A 27,089-nucleotide genomic window follows, 5' to 3' on the forward strand; every position below is an offset into this window, starting at 1 on the left:
TTTACTTATATAGGAGAGGGGAAAGTTTTATTTGGCCCTCCTAGGGTCGCTGACAGGATCTGAAACCGAGAAAGACAGATAAATGGGAGAAAAGCATATAGATATACTTCCTGTATGTTTTATGTGACACGGGAGCCTCATAAGGAAATGGAGATGTGCACACACAGACCTGAGTATGTTTATACTGGTTTTCATGAGGAGTGGACATTCATGGAGGAATGTGGTATTGTATAGACAATACTGTGAGTGTGGTAAGCTGAGGAAGACCCAAAGCAGGTGTCTTCACTTTGTTTTCCACCTTTGTCCTTAGAGATAGGGAGCTCCTTTCCTCTGGGCACTGGGAGGGCATCTGTCACGAGGGTTTTATGGCCTGTTTCAAGGGAGAAGGGAAGGAAAGGTCAGAGTGACCTTCTTGCTTCCGCTGTTTTCTCAGACTCCTTCAGCTTAACATATTCGGTGTACCCAGGTGCCATGTTTTTGATGGCATTTCCTGAACTCCATTAACTGTCAGATTATGATATAGTTTTTGTCTTTTATTCTGTTGGTGTCTTTTATTATTATATTGATTAATTTGGGGATGTTAAATCAACCTAGCACTCCTAGGATGAATCTCACTGGGTTATAGTGTACAATCTTTTTTTTAATTAATTTATTTTTTAATTGAAGGATAATTGCTTTATGGAATTTTGTTGTTTTCTGTAAAACCCCAACATGAATCAGCCATAGGTATACATATATCCCCTCCCTCCCATCTCCCTCCCCATCCCACCCACTCTAGGGTGATACAGAGCTCCTGTTTGAGTTTCCTGAGCCATACAGCAAATTCCTGTTGGCTATCTATTTTACATATGGTGATGTAAGTTTCCATGTTTTACTCTCTCCATACATCTCACCCTCTCCTCCCCTCTCCCCATGTCTATAAGTCTATTCTCTATGTCTGTTTCTCCATTGCTGCCCTGAAAATAAATTCTTCAGTATCATTTTTCTAGATTGTGTATATATGCATTAGTATACAATATTTATCATTTTCTTTCTGACTTACTTCACTCTGTATAATAGGTTCTAGGTTCATTCACCTCATTAGAACTGACTCAAATGTGTTCCTTTTTATGGCTGAGTGATATTCTATTGTGTATATGTACCACAACTTCGTTATCCGTTCATCTGTCGATGGACATCTAGGTTGCTTCCATGTTCTAGCTATTGTAAATAGTGCTGCAGTGAACAATGGGATACCTATGTCTTTTTCAATTTTGTCTTATAGTGTACAGTCTTTGTTATTTGTTGTCATATAACACCTTAAATACAAAGATATTTGCATATATGATTCCTTCAATTGTGAAATCTAAAAATTATACAGAATCATGCCTCATTATTGTTCTGCCTATTTTAACAAGTAATAATGAAAAAGATTGCAAAAATCCTCATAAACCTATGTGTCATATATTGGATAAAATGAATGCAAAATCTAAGACAGTTCTGTATTACTACTTCGCAGTATGAAGTAAGTCAGCAATTTCTTTAAACACTTAAGAAATGCTGAGTTCATAATATGGCATTCTTGATTCAAATTTATTCTTATTTTATAAAACAAAATTAATTTTTCAATCATATTTATTTGCATACTCAAACATTGCCTACTTTCAAATTTAGATTTTTATGAAGACATTAAACTGTGTGATTAAAATAAGAATAACAATGACAAATTAAAAAATTGGAACTGTTTTCTGAATTATGTTTGTTGAATAAAGGCAGACCCAATAAAGGCATTGTTTGAGAAATGCACAGAACTCAGAACAGTTGTTTCATTTTAAAGGTAGGAAGTTACTTGGGTTTTTCTCCAATGGACTATCATTTTTCTTCAATATACAGTGACTAATAAAAGTTATCTTTACATAGTGGCTCAGTTACTTTTCTGTGATAAGAATGTTGAGTCTGTTTTTCCACTTGACAAATTATTCCATTAAGATCCATTCTTACAGGACTGCTCTGTTGGTTCAGTGGGTAAGACTCCAATGCGGGGGACCTGGGTTTGATTCCTGGTCAGGGAACTAATTCCCCCATGCCGCAACTAAGACTTGGCATGGCCAAATAAATAAAATTGTCTTACAAAAAGATCTGTTCTTACCTACAAGCAAAACAAATGTAGCTTTGTCTTGAAACATGTTTGTTAAGAGCTTTCTGCTCACAAGAGTTTTTTGGCCTTTGTGACCTATTATCTTGCTCAGGTAGTGGGGATAATAATAATAATAATGCTTTCCTCAAAGGGTAAACGTAAGGATTAAATGAGTTAATGTACATAATGAACTTAGAACAGTGCTTAGCACATTTCTGCTGCTGCTGCTAAGTCGCTTCAGTCGTGTCCGACTCTGTGCGACCCGATGACGGCAGCCCATCAGGCTCTACCATCCCTGGGATTCTCCAGGCAAGAACACTGTAGTGGGTTGCCATTTCCTTCTCCAATGCAGGAAAGTGAAAAGTGAAAGTGAAGTCACTCAGTCGTGCCCGACTCTTAGCGTTAGCGACCCCATGGACTGCAGCCTACCAGGCTCCTCCATCCATGCGATTTTCCAGGCAAGAGTACTGGAGTGGGGTGCCATCGCCTTCTCTAAGACCTCAGTAAATGTTAGCTGCTATTATTATGCCTGAATTCTGATTGACCCACTGGAATGAATTAGCTGCAGATTGTAACTCTAAGTAGAAATACTGATTGGTTTCTTAGATGGGATAATTTAGCAGTGTCTGTTTTAAAAGTTAAAAAAAAAAGTTTGCAAAACAGATTGTGTTCAGATAGTACCGGGTATTCTCTTTAGCAGAAGTTGGCTCTTTTGTTTGCAATGATGTGCTGCACAAATAGTAGTGTTGACTCTGCATTCTGGCAGGCAGGCATGGCCCCAGTCCATCTCAGCCTTTGCCATTACATTAAAATGTAAATGTAAAGACAAAGGGGTCAGGACACAGTCTGCCCGTTGTCCATTTCGGTTTGCACTTTGATCTTGCAAATTACCATTCTCTGATTTTGTTGTTAGCATTTGGTAGCAGGCTTTGAAGAATCAATGATATGAGACATCTACAGAAAGGTTTGCATCCTGGTCAGTGATAACTCCTGGCTTTGGAATCAAAGGCTGATGTGAGATCAATTAATACCTGAAAACCTCTATTCTTTTAAAAGTTGTTTTCTTAGTAAGAAGCAACAGAATATGGCAGAAATAAAAAAAAAATAGAAGAGTTCTACTCAAAAACCTTTTAATATTCATGGAAGATATTTAGTTTTTAGAACTCCTGCAGATTTTAGAGGAAAACTGGCATAGCATTTTGAAAGGGTACCCAGGAGACAAATGGGCCTATAAATTTAGAGAGAAAAAGAGAATTTTTCTTTTTGAGTATGGGCTAGATTGGAATTTTCCACTCTACTGGTGCTCTACCTGTGTTCCAATTAAGGTGGTTTGGCAAGGTTCAGAGCACGCAGCTCAGCGTGGACCTGAAACTTTTCTGGCTATAGACCTCCTTTTCTTGGGATCTTTTCCAGTTTCCAGTGATAGATCAGTTATTTTAAATAATAATGAACATTTTTGAGGCTAAGTACCAGGCACACAGAATGTCTTCTCCTGGCAGCATCTTCTTTGATCTTTATCCCAACCCTATGAAATACGTACTTTAAAAAAAATCCCAGTTTTGCAAATTGAAAAAAAAAATCCACTAAGGCTTGGGTTTAGGAACTTTTGCATCTATTCAAAGGCAGTGAGAGCTTGAGCTTGAACGTATATACACTGAGAGTGAAGTTAAAGTGTTCGTCACTCAGTCTTGTCTGACTCTTTGCGACCCCAAGGACTGTAGCTTGCCAGGCTCCTCTGTCCGTGGAATTCTCCAGGTGAGAATACTGGAGTGGGTAGTCATGCCCTTCTCCAGGGAATCTTCCCAACCCAGGGATCAAACCTGGCTCTCCTGCTTTGCAGACAGATTCTTTATTGTCTACGCCATAAAGGAAGCCCATATGCTGAAATTCCAACCTTAAAATAGTATTAGCCTTCAATTGCTTCCCAACCAAAAATATTTGTAGGGTTTACAGCACTAGGCAGGGAGAATCCAGGCGTCTTAAACCTCTGGAAAGATTATCTATACCTTTAATGTTTATTGAAAAACCTTACAAATGCCTTTAATAGAAATCTTAACCTTCCTGATCTTGGAGGAAACTGATCTGAAACAAAGAATTCCACAGTCCCTTTGTCTTATTTACCCTGGTGGATGAGTTACTATGTTCTGTTCATGTCAATTAATTCTCTTAATTGAAAATGATAATTTGCTTATAAAAGGGTTTATGCTTAGTAGGTTTCTCTGTCTTCATCTAGTTTCCATTTTGAGGTATGGCTTTTATTATTTTAGCCAGATGATTTTTTTTTCCTGGAAGTCTTCATCTCAACCAAGAGACACTGTTGCCCCAACCAAAGACAGCCAATCCATTCCAAAGCAGTGTGTGTTTGATCAGTTGCTCAGTCATGTCCTACTCTTTGTTGACCCCATGGATGGTAACCACCAGACTCCTCTGACCATAGGAGTTTTCAGGCAAGAATACTGGAGTGAGTTGCCATTTCCTCCTCCAAGAGATCTTCCAGACCCAGGGATTGAACTCGTGTCTCCTACTTCTACATTGGCAGGTGGATTCTTTACCACTGAGCCATTGTTCCAGAGGCGCCCACGCACCTCCCTCCCCCGCCCAAATACAATTTGGACAAAGGTATCAATTCCTTAGGCGCTAACCTTATTGTGCAAATAATAAACCCTGGAGTCTTCGAGAAAGCCATATTGAACATCAGATCCTTTCTAAAGGAGAAAAGATAAGCCCCATTCTGAGAAGCATGTCTTAATAAGGATGAAGATAAAGAAATAATATCACACAGTCTTATCTTTGGCCAGCAAATTAAAAATATAAGTTATAACCTAAAAGAACTCCTAATATAATTAGAAAACTGTATTGATAAATCAGCTTTTCTATATCTTTCTCTTTGGTTCAGTAGCCACTGCTAGAAACAGGGCCCTTAGGAGAGCAGCCTCCCAGGGCAGCTTTACTGTGCATGAACAGACCTATGGCAGAACCATGACAGTTCTGATATTCCTGTTATTTATTATTGTTAGGTAAGCTGATGAAGCAGAGCACATATATTTAATCAACTTCTTCAGAAAAAATACAGAAATTAATACTTAGCATACCCTGCTGGTAGAAATGCAGTTTGTTATACACTTTAAGGAAAGCAATTCAGCAATTTGTGTCTAAAGTCTTTTAAAAATGCTTCTTTTTGTCTTAGTAATTCGATTTCTAAAAATTCACCCTAAGGAAAAAATTAAAAGTCTACATGAGGATTTAATTATGAACTCTTGTGTCTTGGCATTCTGTTTAAGAAACTCAGAAGTCCAAAGTAAAGGAATGTTCCAGTTAACTTTTTTATGTTCATATGATATATACATCTGTGTATGTGTATGTGTGTGTGTGTACTCTTTGTGACCCCATGGAGCCTGCCAGGCTCCTCTGTCCATGGAATTTCCCAGGCAAGAATACTGGAGTGAGTAGCCATGTTCTCCTCCAGGGAATCTTCCCGACCCAGGGATCGAACCCAGGTCTCTTGTGTCTTGTGCATTGCAGGTGGATTTTTTTTTTAACCATTGTGCCACCTTGGACGCCCGTATATATGTAAGGATTTCACGACCTTGACATTATTGACATGAGTATGGGTAATTCCTTTCTGTGGAGGCTGTTGTGTGCATTGTAGAATGTTAACACCATCGCTGACCTCTGCACACTGGGTTCCAGCAGCATCTGCCCCGCCACCTCCCCTACCCCTGTTGTGACAAACAAAAATGTCCCAGATATCATCAGATGTTCTCTGGGGGTGACACGATCCCTGATTGTGAACTACAACTTTTTCTTATAGTTTTAGGTAAATATTTAACAAGCAAAATGCTCACAATATCTTGTTAAATTTTTTTCAAAAGTGCACAATAGTCACAAAAAGGTAAATAGGTAAATACCAATAGACTAAAAGGTAAATACCAATAGACTAAGTTAAAGGATGTAATTTCTTTAATGACCAAGGCCTGCTCTAATAATTTTATGCAGAACCAGGAACTCCCACCAGACCTCAGAGCCGCCCATAAATAATGTAACTGCCAGATACTGGAAGCTTCTGTTGTTGTTGTTCCAGTAGGATTTTTTGTTTCATCTTCATTTCTCTCCTGACGATCACCCCCCGTTTGTATCTGTTCTCATAGTATGGTTTTCATCTGCCTCCTTACTTAGTACAAATAAGCAATCTGTAGGAACATTCCTGGAGTCACTGTGAGCCTTGGTGGATCAAAGTGGGTATTTACCAGGCTCTCTCAGAAGGCCCACGCTTAGGTCTGCAGACAGGTGTCTCCGCCACAGGTTACCAAATGCTTTCCATTTAAAAATCATAAACTGTGCGGGCTTCCCTGATCGCTCAGCGGGTAAAAGAATTTGCCTGCAATGCAGGAGGCACAGGAGATGTGGGTTCCATCCCTGGGTTGGGAAGATCCCTTGGAGAAGGAAATGGCAACACACACCAGTATTTTCACCTGAAAAACCCCATGAACAGAAGAGCCTGGTGGGCTACAGTCCATGAGCTCAAAAAGAATCGCATGATAGATAGTGCAGAAAAGCATACCTATTTCCAAAGCTGCTTCTTAAAGGTAAATTTATATATGATTAAGAAACAAAGTAGTTAGAAAATTCTAAATTCAGGTTTTTAATTTAAATTTAAAAATGTTATTTCTTTAATTTTAATGTTTATTATTGAAAGTGGTTTCTAAAGGTAAAAAAATTATTTAAATCAAAAATCTTAGGAAAAAGAATGGAATTGATTTTAAATACATTGGACATCTTTTAGTATTTTAGTTCATCTTGGTAGGAGGGATATGTAAATGAAGATGATCTAGGTAAGTCATTTCAGGAGGCAGTTTGGATTTGGATACAAATAAAGTATGCTATTTTTCAGCAGTTCAGAAACAGGCTGTAACATTAGAAAAATGGAAAATAATATATGTGGCCCACCCTTGCTCTTCGAAAATAACGATCCTGACATGCCTGATAAAGAATGAACTTAAAATTTAAAGATTGAAATTCATTTTCTATAAATTATTTTAGTCTGTGGGAAACTTATTCTTGATGCTGCAAACTAAATGTTTTTTAGCTTTCCCTGTGTGCCAATTAGAAAGTGCGGGAGCCTTTGAAAGGCTGCAGATCTCTGGGGGAGAGGTCACTCTGGGAAGAAAGACTTTCCTTGCATTCCTGCCTCCCTAGGGGAGAGGAGGGTGCAGAGCTCTGCAGCCCCACGACACCTGGATGAGCCCTTCTGGATGAGAGAAGCTAAGGGAGCTCAGTCATCAAGCATAAGGAAAAAGAGGGGTTTTGAGAATGCTGGCAGCCTTGGAGGGTAAGGAGGGTGAAAAGGAGAAGGATCATAGGTGAGGTACAAGGTAGGAAGCCAAGGTCTAAGACAAGCATGAGCAGCACATGGACATTTTGCAGTGGATTTTTAAGGGAGACTTTTTTCATCAGTAATCAAAGAAAAGCAAATTTAATAATGGTGAGTCTTTTCTTGCAAGGTAGTAAACATATTTTTAGCACTCCGTGGTGTGGGCTGTCTTATACATTGCAAATAAGAATATATATTATCAGTACCTTTAATAGTGAAAGTGAAGTCGCTCAGTCGTGTCCGACTGTTTGCAACCCCATGGACTGTAGCCTACCACGCTCCTCTGTCCATGGGATTTTCCAGCCAAGAGTACTGGAGTGGGTTGCCATTTCCTTCTCCAAAGGATCTTCCCAACCCAGGGATCGAACCCTGGTCTCCCACATTGTAGGCAGACGCTTTACTGTCTGAGCCACCAGGGAAGTCCTATCAGTACCTTTATGTCTTTTAAAATAGAAATATAGTTGGTTTACAATATCATGCCAATCTGCTGCACAGCAGGGTGACTCACTTATACACATATGTATGTTCTTTTTTAATGTTCTTTTGCATTATGGTTTATCCCAAGAGGGTAAAATTATTTAAATTTTTAGTAGCTTAACTATGTGGGGATATATCCAGGGTGATACTCAAAATAATTAGCAACCCTTCAGCACAGACTCTGGAGAGACCCTGGGTTTAACCAGGTGGGGTGACAGTACCCAAGTGGTCATGAAAGATGGCTCCACACCCAACATTTTGTGTTAGGAAGCCAGTATGTAGGAGTGATTTGCAGCCAGAGGAAGAGGTGGGAGGACAGGAGCTGGACAGGAGAGGGTAACACCAGTGAGATGCCCGACAGAGGACAAGTGGTGGTGCAGAGGTCTGACAGCAAGCTGAGGGAATCCATGCAAGCTTTATGGAAAGAACAGCACTGGAAAGGGGCCTTGAAAGGAGCTTGAATTACAACAGTCCGACCGGGAGCCATACCTGGTGGGATGCAGAGCCTGCGAAAGGCATTCAAAGTTACAAAGCAGTGTTGCCTAGTGGGCAGCATCTGAGCTTTGGAACTGGCCAGACCCAAGTTTCCACTCCATGTCTGGCTCTCATTGGCTAAGTACCCACAAGTAAAATAATGGAAAAAAACCTTCTTCAGAGAACAAATGTGAGTCATCAATGGAAAAGTTTCTGCCCCATGAAATGCTCCAAAAAAACGTTACCTTTTGCCACTTTTTGAAAACAATGGTTCTTTCAGCTTCTTGGGAGAGTTAGAAAAAGAAACTTGATGCAAGGACTTTTTGCACAGATCTTTAAAAACCATAGACCTGTGCTGTTCTTGACTAAGGGGAATTTGATTAAGTTAATGAGAAATAGTTGATAGGCTTCTAAGTGAATATAATAGTATTAGAGACAATGACCCACAGTTATACTGCTGTTTTAGAAATTACTGAGGACATTTTGCATGCCAGGCATCATGAACGCATTGTTGCACTTATTGCTGGTCTTCAAATGAGTAACGGGGGTTTCCTCTGTGTTATTGGTATCAAACTACATTTTTCTTTGTTTTTGGATAAAAATTCATTTTCACTGCTAATTGTGCTTTTTTAAGTCTTTATTGAATTTGTTACAATAGTGCTTCTGTTGTTTTTATGTTCTGGTGTTTTGGCAGAGAGGCTTGTGGGATTTTAGCTCCCCAAACAAAGATTGAACCCCCAACCCCTGCATTGGAAGGTGAGGTCTTATCTACTGGACTGCTAAGAGAAGCCCCCTAATTATGTTTTTCACAGGCTAGTGTTAGTGCTATATATCATCTTTGGGTGCCCAGGAGTGGTGGACCATTCTTTGAAAGGTGTGATCCAGAGACACGTTGGCTGGCAAGGCATAAACAATGCCTTCTAGCTGTTGTTCAGATTTCTCTATTTCTCCCAGAAAACATCACCATCCTGTTTTCTTCTTTTCTACTCCCTAACCTCCCCCTACCCCACCTCTTGCTACTCTTTCACTCTATCCTTGTACTGGTAAGAGAGTGTTTCCCTAAAGGAGAAGTTATAAAATTTAATTTCCAACCCATGCCTCCAGTTCCTCGATGGATGTCTTCAGTGTGCTACTGAGATGGATCTGTGCTTCTTAGATCAAATAGAACAATGCTTTGTTTAAACAGGTGTCCCCTATGGACAATGCATGTTCTGAAACTTAATGCTATTTAGCAGTGGAATCATTCTTTCTCCTTGAATTGGAAATAAGAATCAGCAAAACCCGCCGTGCTGTGGCAGTTCCAGTGTAATTTCGCAGTCTGTCTATGGGGAGAGTATTTTGGTCGCTGGGAAATATTACATGAGGAGTGCTGCATACCAATTACTTGTATTAAAATATATATTACTCACAGCTCCGTACTTGGCTTAAAAAGTTTCCTTGACAACATCATTTAACTTCTTACTGTTCTTTTCATGTTCCTAGTATAAATATCTAATATGTTTTTGTTCAAAACATCAATTAGGCCTCAGTGTAATCTTTATTAATACAGATCTGTTATTACAAGAAGACTGCTGAGCTATGATAATTTGCACAGCAGGGACCATAAAATATCTTCTTTCCGTCTGGTTCTATCCCAGAATGCCTGGCTGTTAGAGAACACAGCAGATCTTTCCAGAACCTCTTTTACAGGCGTAATGAAATCTTTAAAGCTCTTAGAAGCAAAGGCATTCTTTTCTTCAAAGGTAAACAAAAGGGAGAGGCCCGAAATTGCAGGCAGATTTGAAGAGAGACAAACGGGTTCAGACCTCCACTTTTAACGTCTTTCCTTCTTCGTCTTCCTGCAGCCAGAACGCCCCACTTCCTGCGGATTCAGAACGTGGAGGTCAACGCCGGCCAGTTTGCCACCTTCCAGTGCAGCGCCATCGGCAGGACCGTGGCTGGAGACAGGCTCTGGCTACAGGTACAGTCACTCACGTTCATGGTTCAGAGTGAGTCCAGCAGGCAGAGAGCCTGTCCCTGGGGAGGGCCCCAGAGATCCGGTTAGTGTCAGGACACCAGCAGGGAGGAAGAGGATACTCTGAGCAGTCTCCCCAGTTCTTCTCTTGCTTCCACAGTCTGTAGCCAGGTAACAAAGAGTTCGAGACAAGTTCAATGTTATTCTTCATAAACCTTGCTGTGAACTTCTGGTTTTGCCCTTGCTTCTACTTAGCCATCTTGTTTGGACAATCTGGTTACTGAGTTGCTTTTAGAGCAAGATGTTGGAGTCCAAAATATAATACCCTCTCCCTGTTCATCCTCTTGGAATCACATGGGCATGTCACACACAAACTTACAGGCATTTTTGTTAATTTTCAGCTCCCTAGCCATAGGCCTAAACCTAGAAATTAGTAACACATCTTTTACTTTTAACCATTTTTATTTGTTTTTGTTCTGTTTTGTTTAGTCACTAAGTCTTGTCTGACTTTTTGCGACCCCACGGACTGTAGCCCACCAGGCTCCTCTGTCCATGGGATTTCCCAGCAAGAATACTGGAGTGGAGTGGGTTGCCATTTCCTTCTCCAGGGGATCTTCCCAACCTAGCAATTGAACCTGGGTCTTCTGCATTGGCAGGCAAATTCTTTACCATTGAGCCACCTGGGAAGCCCTTTGAGCATTTAAGTAGACATTTTATTGTCGTTGATGATGATGTTTGGCAGAAACCAACAAAATTCTGTAAAGCAGTTATCCTTCAATTTAAAAATAAATAAATTTTTTTAAAGAAAAAAATAAGTAGACCTTTTTTAGTGTCATCATCACTTATGTGTCTTGTTTTATTGTCTTAGACACTCTACTATCTGTATTTTGCACAGCCAGTAGTTTTATGGACAGATCAAGGGTCTCAGGAATTCTGACCAAATGGGATTAAGTGACCTGTCCCCTCTAACCAGTTTGCCATCCACTTATTTAGACTCTAGGTTTGGTTTCCCCCATAGCATTCTCCAGTTTCGTTCTTGTTGCTTCTTGCTGTGCATCAGTCCACAGGCTGCTCGTTCCCCACCTTGACTCGTGTTGATTTCACCCCTCTTTCCTTAGGGATCCTATAGTGGGTTTTGGTTTGGTTTGGTTGTTTATTTTAGCTTGCTATGGATCTGCTTTATATTCTGACCCTTCTGTGCATCTGTTCCACTCCACTTGGGCTTCTGTTCCACGCCTGCCGACTTCTCGGTACACATCACTCTCCACCTATCCTGTGTCTCCTTCTGCAGCATAGCAACAATTGTCATGTGTCACATTTGCCTGATGCCCTATAAAATGTAAAGTTTTTGACAGTGGTAAAGGACCACCTGCCAATGCAGGAGATGCAGGTTTGATCCCTGGGTTAGGAAGATCCCTTGGAGAAGGAAATGGCAATCCACTCCAGTATTCTTGCCTAGAGAATGCCATGAACAGAGAAGCCTGGCGGGCTGCAGTCCATGGGGTCACAAAAAGTCAGACATGACTGAGCATGCACACATGCTATAATTTTTAAATCCTGTATTCTTTGAATCATCACAACTGAAGTCAACAGTCATTTTTTATTTCTTCTCCATTTCTGGGGGAAATGAAAAACAGCCAACTGTGCTATCCCAGGATTTGTCAGCAGGACAATGACAAATGGGAACAAATTCTGGAAGAGACACCTTAAATGCTTTGGGGGTCCTCTAACATCCATGACTGCATGTTGCCCTGCAGCTTTCGAGAAGGGTTGTGTCAAGAAGGGGTTGATGACAAAGACAGAATAGAATGACTTTCAAATTCTTAGTGACAATGAGATTGTCCTGGACTCAGCCTGTTATTTGGCTTGTGAGTCTTTGTGTTGTTCGAATAGTTTTAGTGTTCAATAATTTATTTCCTCTGTTTGGATAGGCATTTTGTGGGGAAATGTTTATTTTATTAATAGCGGATGAAATAAGACAAATGTCTTTTGCTTGCAAGGATGGCTTCTATTAACCTGGATTTGTATGAGATAGTTCCAGCAGCATAAGGGTTTGTGGCCGGGGGTGGGGTATGGTTTCACAGAGTCCTCCTGCTCTCTTGCCTGGGCCCTGAGTCTTTGCTTTAGGCCATTCTTCACAAGTCGTGGGGAGAAGCAGCCCTGGAAAACTAGACGAAATCCCTCTGGCCTTGGAGGTATGAATATGGGCTTTTCTTCCTTCTTCCTCTAATGTTATAACACTTAAAAAAAAAAATGCTTTTCTGCATCTCAATTCACTTGGCTCCTCAAAGTAATTCTAAGATTCAGGCAGAAAATTGAATGAAAGATTGTTTTAAATTTTTCTGTCACTTGAATCTTCCCAGTAGTAAGTCAAGATTTAGAAATGAATAAGACATTCTTTATTTGGGGAACATCCTTTATTTGAGAGTTCCCTGGACAATAGGGAGATTAAACCAGCGAATCCTAAAGGAAATCAACTCTGAATATTCATTGGAAGTACTGATGCTGAAGGTGAATCTCCAATACTTTGGCCACCTAATGTGAAGAGCTGATTCTTTGGAAAAGACCCTTATGCTGGGGAAGATTGAAGGCAGGAGGAGAAGAGGGCAACAAAGGATGAGATGGTTGGATGGCATCACCAGCTCAGTGAACATGAGTTTGAACAGACTCTGGGAGATAGTGAAGGACAGAGGAGTCTGGCATGCTGCAGTCCATGGAGTCTCAAAAAGTTGGACATGACTTAGCAACTGAACAAAAACAACATCATTGTGAAGTGTGATCATTTTTACTTACATTACACAGTAATTTGCATCTTTTGAATTCTACCATAATGCATTTTTCAGAGTTTCATGTTGCATCCCTTGGCTCTGTACTTTTTTATGAGTTTGAGGTGCAGGGTTGTTGAGAGTCACGAAGGTAGATGGCATACCTGGAAATAGTCCTGTTTCTTCACTTCTACTGCAGATTAATTCTACTCCGTTGTGTGGGCTTCTTATATCCAGAGCTAGGTGAATAATCTGTGTGCACTTACCACTCTGTTAGAGGGATTTGGATGTAACTGACATCACATGATTTACATCCAGGAGGCATATTGACAAAAAAAAAAAAAGTCCATCTGTACAACGTGTACATCTTGATCCACATCTATGAAAAATGGCCAGTGGTTTGATTGCTTAAAAATATAGATTAAATATAATCAATGTCAGAGTCTTTCTCAAAAACATAACACACATAAATCTGAGGATGACACTAATGAAGAAGTGTTTATGGTTAACAGATGGACCCCATCTGCTTCCGTCTTCTCCATCTCATCCGTGGGCCAGGCAGGTTGCTGCCAGCATGGAGCTGGTCTTTCTAGAATACAGAACAACAAAATGAAACACAGCTCATGAGCCTCCTTTATTACAGCTGCAAAATACTTAAAACAGCTTCCAGACAGTGTGCAGGAGGAAGACAGCATCTATCAAAGTATTTTTATGTGGTAAAAAAAAAAAAAAACAAACTGATGTGCATTGAATCTGCTGAGTGTCCTTGCTGTGTACTATCAGATGTGGTGATCTTTGTATGAACCTGAGCTGTAACCGTGGGAGACACTCAAATGAAACAGATTTGGAAAACCATTCAAGTAACCAAAACAAGAGCACACATTTCTTGTTGTTATCAACTTTCTGATCACTTGTGGAGCCTACAGTTTGAAATATCCTAGAGTAAGTTTATATATAAGATACTGAGAAAATAGAATTTTAGATGTTCTTTTTTATACTTAAATATTATTTGCTGATGGTATCAATTTCTGAGTTATATATGTTCATACAGTCATTGACCCTTTGAGTCACATGTAATTATATTAGAATTACTGTTGTTCTTTATGAAATATTTAAAATTTTATTTATCTCCATAGGCTTATCTTGGGAATTAGTATTTATAATACCTCTTTCAGCTTTTCAGTAAGTCACCAAAGCACTGTAACAAAAATATTGTAGACTGGGAGGCTTAACCAACAGACATTTATCTCTCACAGTTCTGGGGGCTGGCAGTCTTAAGATCCAGGACCAGCATGCATGTTCTTGGAGAGGACCAGCTCCTGGGTCTACAGACCAACAACTTCTTGCTGCATAGTTACGTGCATCCTCTGGGCTCTTCCTCCCCTTGTAAGGGCCTTCATCCCACCCTTCGGGCTCCACACACACAACCTCATCTCAGCCTCGTCTGAACATTGAGTGTTAGTTGTTCAATCGTGTCTGACTCTTTGTGATTCTATGAACAGTAGCCTACCAGACTCCTCTGCCCATGGGATTCTCCAGGCAAGACTACTGGAGTGGGGTGCTGTTCCCTTCCCCAGAGGACTCTTCCCCACCCAGGGATCAAACCCGGGCCTCCCACATTGCAGACAGATTCTTTACCATTTGAGCCACCAAGAAAGTACATCTCAACCTAGTTAGCTTCCAAAAGCCCCATCTCCATTATGGTCACAGTGGGGAGTAGGCCTCATCATATGAATATGGAGGAGGATGCAAACATTCTGATCTACAGAACTCAGCTACCACATCAGACTCAGATGTGGGTGGGAAATGAAGGTGATCCAGCTTCCAGGACAAATGCCAGAAAACAAGGAGGTGGTGGAAAGGCCTTTTCTTTGTTTATTTTAATTTTTAAAAAATTAATCAATTTATTTTTGGCTGTGCTGGGTCTTGGGTTCTGCTCAGGCTTTTCTCTAGTTGTAGAGAGTGGGGGCTGCTCTTCAGTTGCTACGCACAGGCTTCTCGTTGCGGTGGCTTCTCTTGTTGTGGAAAAGGGGCTCTAGAGCACAGACTCAGTAGTTCTGGTGTACAGATTTAGTTGTGCGGTATGTGGGGTCTTCCTGAACCAGGGATCGAACACGTGTTTCCTTCTTTGGCAGGCAGATTTTTTACCACTGAGTCACCAAGGAATCCTTGAGATGCCTTTTCAAAAGTAGGTGGATGGAAGCTTTGGTCAAGCCCAGGACTGCGCATTGAGTGAATGGTAGCTGGTGAAGGAAACCTGGAAAATCATCCTTTTCTCTCCATCAATTTTAAATGGCTCACTTTTTAGCATTACAGAATTATGTAAAGCCTGAATTTGGAACAATCTTCAAATTAAATTCCGCATTTTATTAAAAAACAAGCTCAGAAGAGATAGGGAACTTTAACACACTCATCTGTCCAATTATTATATGTATTGTAGATAGTTCTGTTTTGTTAGTGAAAGTCAATTATATGTATAAATGTATTTGCTTATTTATAAATGACTAAATTCTGTCACTTGGACATTTTTCTCCACTGATTGACTGACCTTGTATTTCAGATATTAGCCTGTTAACCAAATATTCTCAGATTTACTGTGAAAATGCCAGGATTAACTTTTTATTTTTTATTGTTTTTAATTGTATTTCATTTAACTTTACAATATTGTATTGGTTTTGCCATATATCAAAATGAATCTGCCACAGGTATACATGTGTTCCCCCTCCTGAACCCTCCTCCCTCCTCCCTCCCCATACCATCCCTCTGGGTCGTCCCAGTGCACCAGCCCCAAGCATCCAGTATCGTGCATCGAACCTGGACTGGCGACTTGTTTCATATATGATATTATACATATTTCAATGCCATTCTCCCAAATCATCCCACCCTCTCCCTCTCCCACAGAGTCCAAAAGACTGTTCTATACATCTGTGTCTCTTTTGCTGTCTCGTATACAGGGTTATTGTTACCATCTTTCTAAATTCCATATATATGCGTTAGTATACTGTATTGGTGTTTTTCTTTCTGGCTTACTTCACTCTGTATAATAGGCTCCAGTTTCCTCCACCTAAAGTTAATCCTGATACATTTGAACCAAGATTAACTTTAGAACCATCATTTTGTTGTTGTTCGGTCGCTTAGTCATGTCCAGTTCTTTGCGACCCCGTGGACTGCGGTGGACCACAGCTCCAGGCTATGTTCAGCAATTTTTCTTCACTTAACTGATCCCTATGAGAATTCTTTTATGCACCCATTTACAGAATAAAGATGTAATAAAGATGTAACTGGGTCTCGGAAAGTTTCAGAGATTTTTGCGTTGACTTGTTGCTAGTAACAAGAACTGGGAGCCAGGCCATCTAAGTCCAAAATCTGTGTTCTTAGCTGTAATGCCTCTTGCATAGAAAGATGATCCAGATCTTTCCTCATGGATTCATAATCATCAGTTGGCAATTTAAGTGATACATCCCTTTTATCGGCATTTAAGATGAAAATTATGGGCTTTGCAGGGGGTGCTAGTGGTAAAGAATCTGCCTGCCACTGCAGGTAGACATAAAGAGATGTCGGCTTGATCCCTGGGTCAGGAAGATCCCCAGAGGAGGGCATGGCAGCCCACTCCAGTATTCTTGCCTGGGAAGTCCCATGGACAGAGGAGCCTGGCAGGCAATAGTCTATGGGGTTGCAAAGAGCAGGGCACAGCTGAAGCAACTTAGCACACACACAAGATGAGAATTGTATTCCTGTGTGTGGAAGGTTGCCTTGGCTTTTGTGTTTCGGAATGTGTATATTTGGTCAACATTTCTTGCTGGCTTTTAGTTTCCTTTATAGATTGTGAGGGGAAAAAAAATCACAGCTGTATATCAGAATGATTTTGTTATTATATATAAAAACCATAAAATGATTTGAAAGGGAGTCAAATTATGGTTCCCTTGTCAAGCCTAACTTGGGTGTTTTAGGCCCTGTGTATTAAAGCATAAATTTAATACCACTTACTGTCATAGAAAATACCAGGAAGGCACAAAAAGGATTGTCTTCAGTTGCTGTAGGAACCACTGGCTCCTTAAAGGTTTTTTTTTTTTTTTTTTTTCTTAAAGTTTTGAGTGGTTGAAATCACATCCTTTATTGTTTTAGTCAGTTCAGTATCCATCTATATGATATAATATTGAATATTCAGCCTGAAACCACCGACAACCTTGAAAGCTTACATCGTCTCTTTTAACTGATATGATTTTGGGTTACCTCCATTTAAAGGTGAAGGTTTCTTTCACATGGATGAAACAGTAGGATATGTCTATGAAGATTCTGGGAGAAATTGATTAAAAATTGTACTTGGTGATATTACCTGCCTCAGTTAAAGAAGGTGTAAGTGGCTGGTACTTTGAGGAGGACAGGCCAGGAGTTGATGGAGCCTTGTGCAAGGGTCTCGTCCTCTGATGGGGTCTAACGACCGCTGGGCCAGGATGTGAGGATGTGCTGTGAAGACCGCAGGTCAGGATGGTTCCTGTAGGAGGACGGGAGAGAGGCATCAACTGCTAACCTTGAGGACTGCCGGCTTTGAACCCAGGAACCACACGTCCTGTTAGAGCATTTATGCTGCCTTTCTTTTCTCATATTCATTAAAGGGTTAGTGTATGTCTCTTGCTTCCAAGGATCCACAGCTGTGTCATGAGAAGGGGAGATGCAGAAAGCCCTGCTCCGGAATTCCCGAGATCGAGAGTTAAGCATCCGCTACCCTGTCTGCTTTTGGTGTTCTGGGCCCTAGAGCGGGGACCCTGGAGAGTTTGGACACTGTTAGAATCTCCTTCTTTCTCTTCTTTTTGGACGAGGAGGGAAAAATGGAGGATATTTTAGCTAGGACTTAAACATGCCTGCTTTAGGTAATTTTGAAAGCCCTAGAAGATTTTCAGTCTAGTTATCTGGAATTGGTGGTGGTGTTACTCAGTCACTCCGTTGTGTCTAACTCATTGTGACCCCGTGGACTGCAGCACGCCTGTCCTTCACCATCTCCCAGAGTTCGCTCAAACTCATGTCCATTGAGCCGATAATGCCATTCCACCATCTCTTCCTCTGTGGTCCCCTTCTCCTCCTGCCCTCAATCTTTCCCAGCATCAGTCTTTTCCAGTGAGTTGGCTCTTTGCACTGGATGGCCATAGTATTGCAGCTTCAGCTTCAGTATCAGTCCTTCCAATGAATATTTGGAATTTCTTTTAGGATTGACTGGTTTGATCTTCTTGTACCTAGAAAAGAGAGTAGGGGGGAAATTTGACAATTTTGTATGGGTTTTAATTTCAAAATTGTCTTTAGGACCAGAGAAACGGAATAGAGAAAAATTCATGGTGCTTTTAGTCCTAGAGGGACCCAGTTTGGGACCAGGTCAGAGACTTCTGTGACTGACACACAGTGGCAGTCAGGTAGTTCCTATAGGGGATGAACTTTGAAATCATAAATCATATTGTTATTCTCATCTGCATTTCTCCTATGTGTAAAATGCCACCCTTCATTCCCTTCATTCAAAGCAAAGGGAATTGGCTGTTGTCCAGGTGCAAGAAAACTATGTGTGTCTCTGTTACAAGAAGTGATGTCCACTAAAGACAGGAGACAATGACAGATTAATGGAGTTTCTGTTTATTCTTGAGATGGAGGCCAGTGACTGCTTTCTTTCAGGAAGTATGTATCCTACACTTTCCATGTGCTGGGTGTATGATGATTAGTTATGCGAATGCTGCTACAGAGAGGGCTGCTACCCTGGACATGTGGCTTCGCCTTTGGCAAACTGCATTTTCTTCACTTCTGAGGTGGGATCTTTGTAGCAGAGTGACTTGCTACTTTTGCAGGACGCAAATGACACCTGGACAAAATGGTTCTTTGATTCCTATAGCTTTGCAGTATTTGTGAGCTAGCAGCAAAACCATCTATTTTTCCTGGGGAAACTGTGATGGTTCAAACAGTTGTTTAAAAATGCAAAAAGAAGAGATTTTCGTCTAATTGCTTCTTAGAATTATTTTCTTTTTATTTTTTATTTTACTTTATTTTTAAAAGATACTGAGTATAGTTCCCTGTGCTACACAGTAAGTCCTTGTTGGTTATTTAGTGTATATATTTGTTGTTCAGTTGCTAAGTCGTGTCTGAGTCTTTGAGACCCCATGGACTGCAGCATACCAGGTTTCCCTGTCCTTCACTCTCTCCTGGAGTTTGCTCAAACTCATGTCCATTGAGTAAGTGATGCCATCCAACCATCTCATCCTCTGTCACCCCCTTCTCCTCCTGCCCTCAATCTTTCCCAGCATCAGAGTCTTTTCCAATGAGTCGACTCTTCGCATCAGGTGGCCAAAGTATTGATGTGTATGTGTTAATCTCAAGCTCCCGTTTTTAGTACAGAACTCATAAATAAACACAGAGGTAGAGAGAATGATGTAAAAAACTCGATGTACCCAACATCGACTTCAAAACCAACAGCATGTGAGACCACTTTCTTCCCGTGTGCCCAACTGCTTCCCCTCTGATGATCCCAGTCATCATATTATGTAACTTGTAAATGTTTCTCTAAAACAGGAGTCAGCAAACTTTTTCTGTGAAGGGCTAGGTAGTAAATTTTGCAGGCCAGAGGGTCTTCTCTGCCATCATAGCATGAAAGCATCCATGAACAGCACAGAAATGGATGAGTGTGGCTAGTTTCTGGACAGGTTTATACATGGACATGTGAAAAGTCTTTCACATCATTTTCATTGTCACAAAATACTATTCTTTCACATCATTTTCATTTTCACAAAATACTATTCTTCTTTTGATTTTTTTTTCAGCCATTTAAAAAAACTTAAACACCATTCTGAGCTTGCAAGCCTTACAAAACAAGTTGCAGGATGGACTTAGCCTCAAACTGCTGCTCTAAAAAGATAAGAGCTCTTACAAAAATAGAATAATCACCATGTATGACCAGTGAAAACAGTCAGTGTTCATATTTCTTGTCTGTCTAGTAACTATTTATTTTAGCAGTTTTATTTGATTTGTGATTGTGGTAAAGTTCACACTTTGCAGTTGGGTGATGAGTGTTTTCTTTATATATGTACAAGTGGTAGGTTCTCATTAGTTAGCTCTTTTATACATAGTAGTATAAAAATATACATATGTCAGTCCCAATCTCGCAATCCATCCGACCCCCATGACGAGTGTCTTAAGTCCTTTTTATCTTCAATATTTCTGTTCATTTCCCTCTGTTTGTGGTGGTGGTGGTTGATGTTGTTGAGACTGGGTTTGTCCTGCACAGCCTCTCATGTTTTGAGTTTTGCCTGTCGACTTCTGGTAGCATCATTGAGTGTGTTATTCTGACTGTTGTGTGTCTTGCCAATTATATCATGCTATCGGCTACTGATACTCATTTCTAGGGTCACTGATTCATTCAGGGTTGCAAGCAGTCTCATTCTCAGCCCTTCTTTGTTTAGTCACTAGAATACGTCTAAAAAGACAAACTCTCCTGTTATTAACCGCTGGGGTGTCCTCGTATATAAATCATATATGGAAGGTGGTATAAATACTTGATGTTTTTATCTTTTTTTGGCATATTGTCAAAATAGTGAGGTAGTTCACTAACATCACCTGAAAGTGACCAAAGGGGTTACTGCTGTTACTGTCACTGACACCATCATCTGTCATCATCAACTTGTGGATTTAAACACATTTGATGAGTTTCAATCCATTGCACTTATTATCCTTATCGCTGCTCAGATCTTCCATCCCTAAACAGTGGGCTTACTCAGAGTGGGAGTCCCTTGAGCTGGGCCATCTCCATGGCTTTCTTGCTTTTGGGTATGACTGTGTGTTTCAGGCTTGTATTTTCCATATTGATAATCTAGAATTAGCCATTTTGTCAGGGAGCCCTGGTTCTTTTTCAGGGGAACTGGTAATTAGAAATTACAATCTGAAAAAAAAAAAAGAAGAAATTGCAATCTGAGGACAGAGGTGCTTATTACTACTCATTATTGTTTATGGATCTTCCCATTGGATGGAACTGGTATATGTGTGTGTGTGTGTGTGTGTGTGTGTGCGCGCGTGCGCACATATACATTTAAGATTAAAGCATGTCTGTCTTGAGATCAAGACAGAGTGACAATTCCAATTCAGTGTGACAATTCAAATTCAGATTCAGAACTATAGGTCTTTTAACCCTTATGTTGTGCCTTCTTTATCTTTTCAACTATTTTTTTCAGAAAGACTTGTATGTTTTAGGGCTTCCCTGGTGACTCAGATGGTAAAGAATCTGCTTGCAATGCAGGAAACCTGGGTTTGATCCCTGCTCAAGAAATTCCCCTGGAGAAGGGAATGGCTACCCACTCAAGTTTTCTTGCCTGGAGAATTCTATGGACAGAGGAGCCTGGCAGGGGACTAGAGTCTTTGTATGTTTTAAGGCATATTGATTGGGGAAAAAGTAATGTCCTTTGTCAGCCTCATTTATGACTAACCTTGCCTTTTAGATCGTGGATAATTAGGTAGGTTCTGCCATCTTCCTCATGGTCAAGTGCTGTTATTACAGTTTAGAAGTAACAAGGTTATGTTCTAGCCTGGCAAACCCAAAATCTTTAACCCAACAGAAATGTCAGGCACTGTCAGATTACTTAGTTTGGTGTGGCTAGATTAGCCTCATCGACAGATTTTAAGACAAAAGAACTTCTAATTTCTTGGTATTTCTTTTTTTTGGTATATCTAGTTACTGCATTATTATATATTATTAAATAATATTATTCACATATTGCAAATATATATTGAACTGTGTCTAAATATCAGAATGAAGTTCTAAATTTTCATAATCAAACTTTTTTACTCAAATATGCATGGAAGACTATTATATGTTTGAATAATATGTTATTTTGGCTGTCTGTGGGCTTCCTTCATAACTCAGTTTGTAAAGAATCTGCCTGTAATGCAGGAGACCCCGGTTTGATTTCTGGGTTGGGAAGATCCCCTGGGGAAGGGATAGGCTACCCATTCCAGTATTCTTGGGCTTTCCTTGTGGCTCAGCTGGTAAAGAGTCTACCTGTAGTGCAGGAGACCTGGGTTCAATCCCTGGATTGGGGCGATATCCTGGAGAAAGGAAAAGCTACCCACTCCAGTATTCTGGCCTGGAGGATTCCCTAGACTGTACAGTCCATGGGGTCACAGAATCGGACATGACTGAGCGGCTTTCACTTTGGCTATCTGTATCCCCATTAGCCAATTAAAGAACATTTGTCAATACATATTCATAGTATATGATAATAGGAGTAAGACTTCCAGTTGTAGCATTCCACATGGATAAATATTTGTGCTGGCTTGGTTATGGTCTAGAAATCAAAGGTCAGCACTTTTATTAGTTATTATTTATTAAAATTTAAAAATACGTGGGCTCCAGAAAGTAGATTTGTTGAGATAGTCAATTAAGATTTAGATTACAAGAAATGTTTTAAACGAAATTATTCCTGGCCCTACAGATACTGTTAGTGACCCCAGTGGTAAGGATTTCAATCAGTATCTTACAGATGGACATATTTGATAGTGGAATATGTGGATTATTTTCCCTATTAAAGAAATGAAAGTGTGATTTAATCTCCACCTGTATGGCTGAGGAGCCGCCTCTGGCTCCCCTGTATATGCTTAGCTACTGCACTCAGACCAGCTCCTAAATAGGATTAATTTGCTCTAAAGGCGGCTAACTGCTCAGACCTCACTTTCTTTCAATCATTGCTCTGGTTATTGCAAAACTCTTTCTGAAAGACTTAATATGCATCTTTTTTTGCTGGCAAATTACTGCTCATTTAGAAGTCCTAGAGTTAGCCCACTGCAGAAAGAAGGTTGGAAGTCTAATTTAAATAACTATCAGGACTTTTTCTCAGGCTTGCTCAAATTAAAATGCATGCGTGTTTGAAGATACTCTTGCTTTTATTAAAAAGCTGTATTTAACCCACTAAGATCATTTCCTCGCAGACATGGCTGTTATGCTTGTCTCATTAGGTTGACAAAAGATGGGTCAGAGGTTGCTGTAACACCTGGACACCTGGTGCCCTGCTCTGTCTGGAGTTGGGGATTTTGTCAGAAGGACGCTGAGGCTCTCTTACAGGAACTCATATTCTAAAGAACATCACGGTCCCGTCCTTGTTGGTGCTTCCTCGTCCTGCTGTGACGATATTAAGAACCAGCTCTCCAGTCCCTGGCAGGGTTGCCTCTTTCTAACTCTGTGAAAACAGAGAAAACTGCCTGACAAAGGTCCTGTCTCTTCCCAGCAGACATTTTCATCGTTTTCTTTTGCCGGAATAACGAAGTCTCCCCGTGGTTTCTTAGATGCTCAGGGTACCCGAGTTTCTGAGCACACTGTCCCGTCTGGCCCTCCCTGTCATGGAGAGGCAGATGGGGGCTGGCCCTCATGACCTTTTCTCACTGCCCTGCATCAGAGAAAATAGGCCAGCCTCGGTTCCCTGGCTTTCCTGTTGAATTCTGACCTGAGGAAGGGTATCTGGGGACCAAAACATCTTAAAAATCAATTTGTTCAGTTGCCCGTTCAATGCCTAAACCCCTTTCAGTATTAGCACTAAAGCCCCCTGGGATGCACTGGCCATGGCTCTTGTGCGATAGATGCAGCAGCAGAAAACCTGGAGAAAGATCCCTGCCTTTGTGGGGCCTGAAGTCGAGTAGCAGGGAGGTGGGCAGTCTTTGCTTTTATCCCAATGTATCCATTCGTGTGCCAGTTATTGGTCACCTATACATTTGACAGATGGATCTGTGATGCCATCAAAAGCACTGACAGGCATGTTGGAGGAGTCAAGGAAATAACCTTGAGCCAAGGCTCCAGAAACACCCTCCCTCATCCACGCTGACAGGCAACCACAGCCTCTGCTCGTGCACAGGTTTCTAGTTGGCCCCGCTCTCCTGGCATTTATCCCATGTTACTTCCCCGGATCTGTGCAGGTGTCACAGGTTCTTCTGTCTGGTGCTTGCCAAGGGCTGTGAACGCTGTCCTCTTCCTTTCGTAAGGACCCAGGAAATGGGATCTGACACTATCAGAGTGATGGGTGCACTCTCTCCTTGCCACAGCCCCAGTGCTCTGAGGACTCTCTCTCTTTCCTCTTCATGAACCCAGCCATCCATTGCTTCTTTTTGTTGTCATTGAAGTACGGTTAGTTTACAGTGTTGTGTCGGATTCAGGTGTTCAGCAGAGTGATTCTGATATACATACACATATATGCATATGTATGTATATATGTATCTCCATTCTTCTTTAAATTCTTTTCCCTTATGTTGGATTATGTGTGTGTGCTCAGCTGTGTCTGACTCTTTGCCACCCCTTGGACTGTAGCCCACCAAGCTCCTCTGTCCATGGGGATTCTCCAGGCAAGAATACTGGAGTGGGTTGCCATTTCCTCCTCCAGGGGATCTTCCCAACCCAGGCATCAAACCCACATCTCCTGTGTCTCCTGCATTGCATGCAGATTCTTTACCACTGAGTGACCTGGGAATTAGATTTTTTAGATTTCTTTCCCTCATAAGGTTATTACAAAATATTGCCTGACACAGGAAACCAGGAAAAGGAGCCTCACCAGAAAAGGGACTGAGGGTCTGTTGTCCAGAAGGCATGACTTGAGGCCAGGATGGGGGACACGCAGGACTTTTCTTGGGCAGCGAAGGAAGACAAATGGAAACAGTGAGTGTGCAGAGCTTTGTAAAAGTCAACTAGAACTGTGGGAGATGGTAGTTGATTCTGCTCTCAGTTCAGTTCAGTTCAGTTGCTCAGTCGTGTCCGACTCTTTGCAACCCCATGAACCGCAGCATGCCAGGCCTCCCTGTCCATCACCAACTCCCAGAGTCCACCCAAAACCACGTCCATTGAGTCGGTGATGCCATCCAACCATCTCATCCTCTGTTGTCCCCTTCTCCTCCTGCCCTCAATCTTTCCCAGCATCAGTGTCTTTTCCAGTGAGTCAGCTCTTCACATCAGGTGGCCAACGTATTGGAGTTTCAGCTTCAACATCAGTCCTTCCAATGAACACCCAGGACTGATCTCCTTTAGGATGGACTGGTTGGATCTCCTTGCAGTCCAAGGGACTCTCAAGAGTCTTCTCCAACACCACAGTTCAAAAGCATCAATTCTTTGGCACTCAGCTTTCTTTATAGTGAAACTCTCACATCTGTACATGACCACTGGAAAAACCATAGCCTTGACTGCTGTTGCTGCTGCTAAGTTGCTTCAGCCATGTCCGATTCTGTGCGACCCCATAGATGGCAGCCCGCCAGGCTCCACCGTCCCTGGGATTCTCCAGGCAAGAACACTGGAGTGGTGTGCCATTTCCTTCTCCAATGCATGAAAGTGAAAAGTGAAAGTGAAGTTGCTCAGTCGTGTCTGACTCTTTGCAACCCCATGGACTGCAGCCTACCAGGCTCCTCCGTCCATGGGATTTTCCAGGCAAGAGTACTGGAGTGGGTTGCCATAGTCTTGACTAGACAGACCTTTGCTGGCAAAGTAATGTCTCTGCTTTTCAATATTCTGTATAGGTTGGTCATAACTTTCCTTCCAAGGAGTAAGTGTCTTTTAATTTCATGGCTGCAGTCACCATCTGCAGTGATTTTGGAGCCCGGAAAAATAAAGTCAGCCACTATTTCCACTGTTTCCCCATCTATTTGCCATGAAGTGATGGGACCAGGTGCCATAATCTTAGTTTGCTGAATGTTGAGCTTTAAGCCAACTTTTCACTCTCCACTTTCACTTTCATCAAGAGGCTCTTTAGTTCTTCTTCACTTTCTGCCATAAGGGTGGTGTCCTCTGCATATCTGAGGTTATTGATATTTCTCCCGGCAATCTTGATTCCAGCTTGTGCTTCCTCCAGCCCAGCGTTTCTCATGATGTACTCTGCATAGAAGTTAAATAAGCAGGGTGACAATATACAGCCTTGACGTACTCCTTTTCCTATTTGGAACCAGTCTGTTGTTCCATGTCCAGTTCTAACTGTTGCTTCCTGACCTGCATATAGGTTTCTCAAGAGGCAGTCAGGTGGTCTGGTATTCCCATCTCTTTCAGAGTTTTCCACAGTTTCTTGTGATCCACACAGTCAAAGGCTTTGGCATAGTCAATAAAGCAGAAATAGATGTTTTTCTGGAACTCTCTTGCTTTTTCGATGATCCAGCAGATGTTGGCAATTTGATCTCTGGTTCCTCTGCCTTTTCTAAAACCAGCTTGAATATCTGGAAGTTCATGGTTCACATATTGCTAAAGCCTGGCTTGGAGAATTTTAAGCATTACTTTATTAGTGTGTGAGTTGAGTGCAATTGTGTGGTACTTTGAGCATTCTTTGGCATTGCCTTTCTTTGGGATTGGAATGAAAACTGACCTTTTCCAGTCCTGTGGCCACTGCTGAGTTTTCCAAATTTGCTGACATATTGAGTGCAGCACTTTCACAGCATCATCTTTCAGAATTTGAAATAGCTCAACTGGAATTCCATCACCTCCACTAGCTTTGTTTGTAGTGATACTTCCTAAGGACCACTTGACTTCACAATCCAGGATGTTTGGCTCTAGGTGAGTGATCACACCATCATGATTATCTGGGTCCTAAAGATCTTTTTTGTACAGTTCTTCTGTACGCATGAATCTTATAAAGATTATACTTCTATGGTCATCTTGTAATATTTTCCTAATGGAATAAGCCTGTGTCAAAAGAACGTTTATTGAAAAGAACCTTCTGATTCCGCTCTGCTGGAACACAAATGCTCCTGGAATGGCAGGTAATGAGGCTGGAATGGCAGAGTCCACACTCAGGAATGGGGTTTCCCTGGTGGCTCAGATGGTAAAGAGTCTGCCTGCAGTGCAAGAGACCCAAGTTCGATCCCTGGGTCAGGAAGATCCCTGGAGAAGGGAATGGCAGCCCACTCCATTATTCGTGCTTGGAGAATTCCATGGACAGAGGAGCCTGGCTGGCTACA

At 41.3% G+C, this 27,089-nt stretch overlaps 1 protein-coding gene across 5 annotated transcripts in view; it reads left to right on the top strand.

The window, feature by feature from the left end:
• Positions 1 to 27,089, top strand: part of PTPRM (protein tyrosine phosphatase receptor type M) — a 665,820-nt gene that overhangs the window by 261,607 nt on the left and 377,124 nt on the right. For all 5 annotated transcript variants that reach the window (XM_086373140.1, XM_086373135.1, XM_086373137.1 and 2 more), the window contains exon 5: positions 10,283 to 10,398. In XM_086373140.1, the coding sequence (XP_086229266.1) occupies positions 10,283 to 10,398 (116 nt within the window). The remainder of the gene's footprint in view (positions 1 to 10,282; positions 10,399 to 27,089) is intronic.

The sequence above is a fragment of the Bos grunniens genome, chromosome 24 (genome assembly GCF_055505025.1).
Source record: "Bos grunniens cultivar Pamir isolate PY7600 chromosome 24, Bosgru_T2T1.0, whole genome shotgun sequence".
Taxonomy (NCBI): Eukaryota; Metazoa; Chordata; class Mammalia; order Artiodactyla; family Bovidae; genus Bos; species Bos grunniens.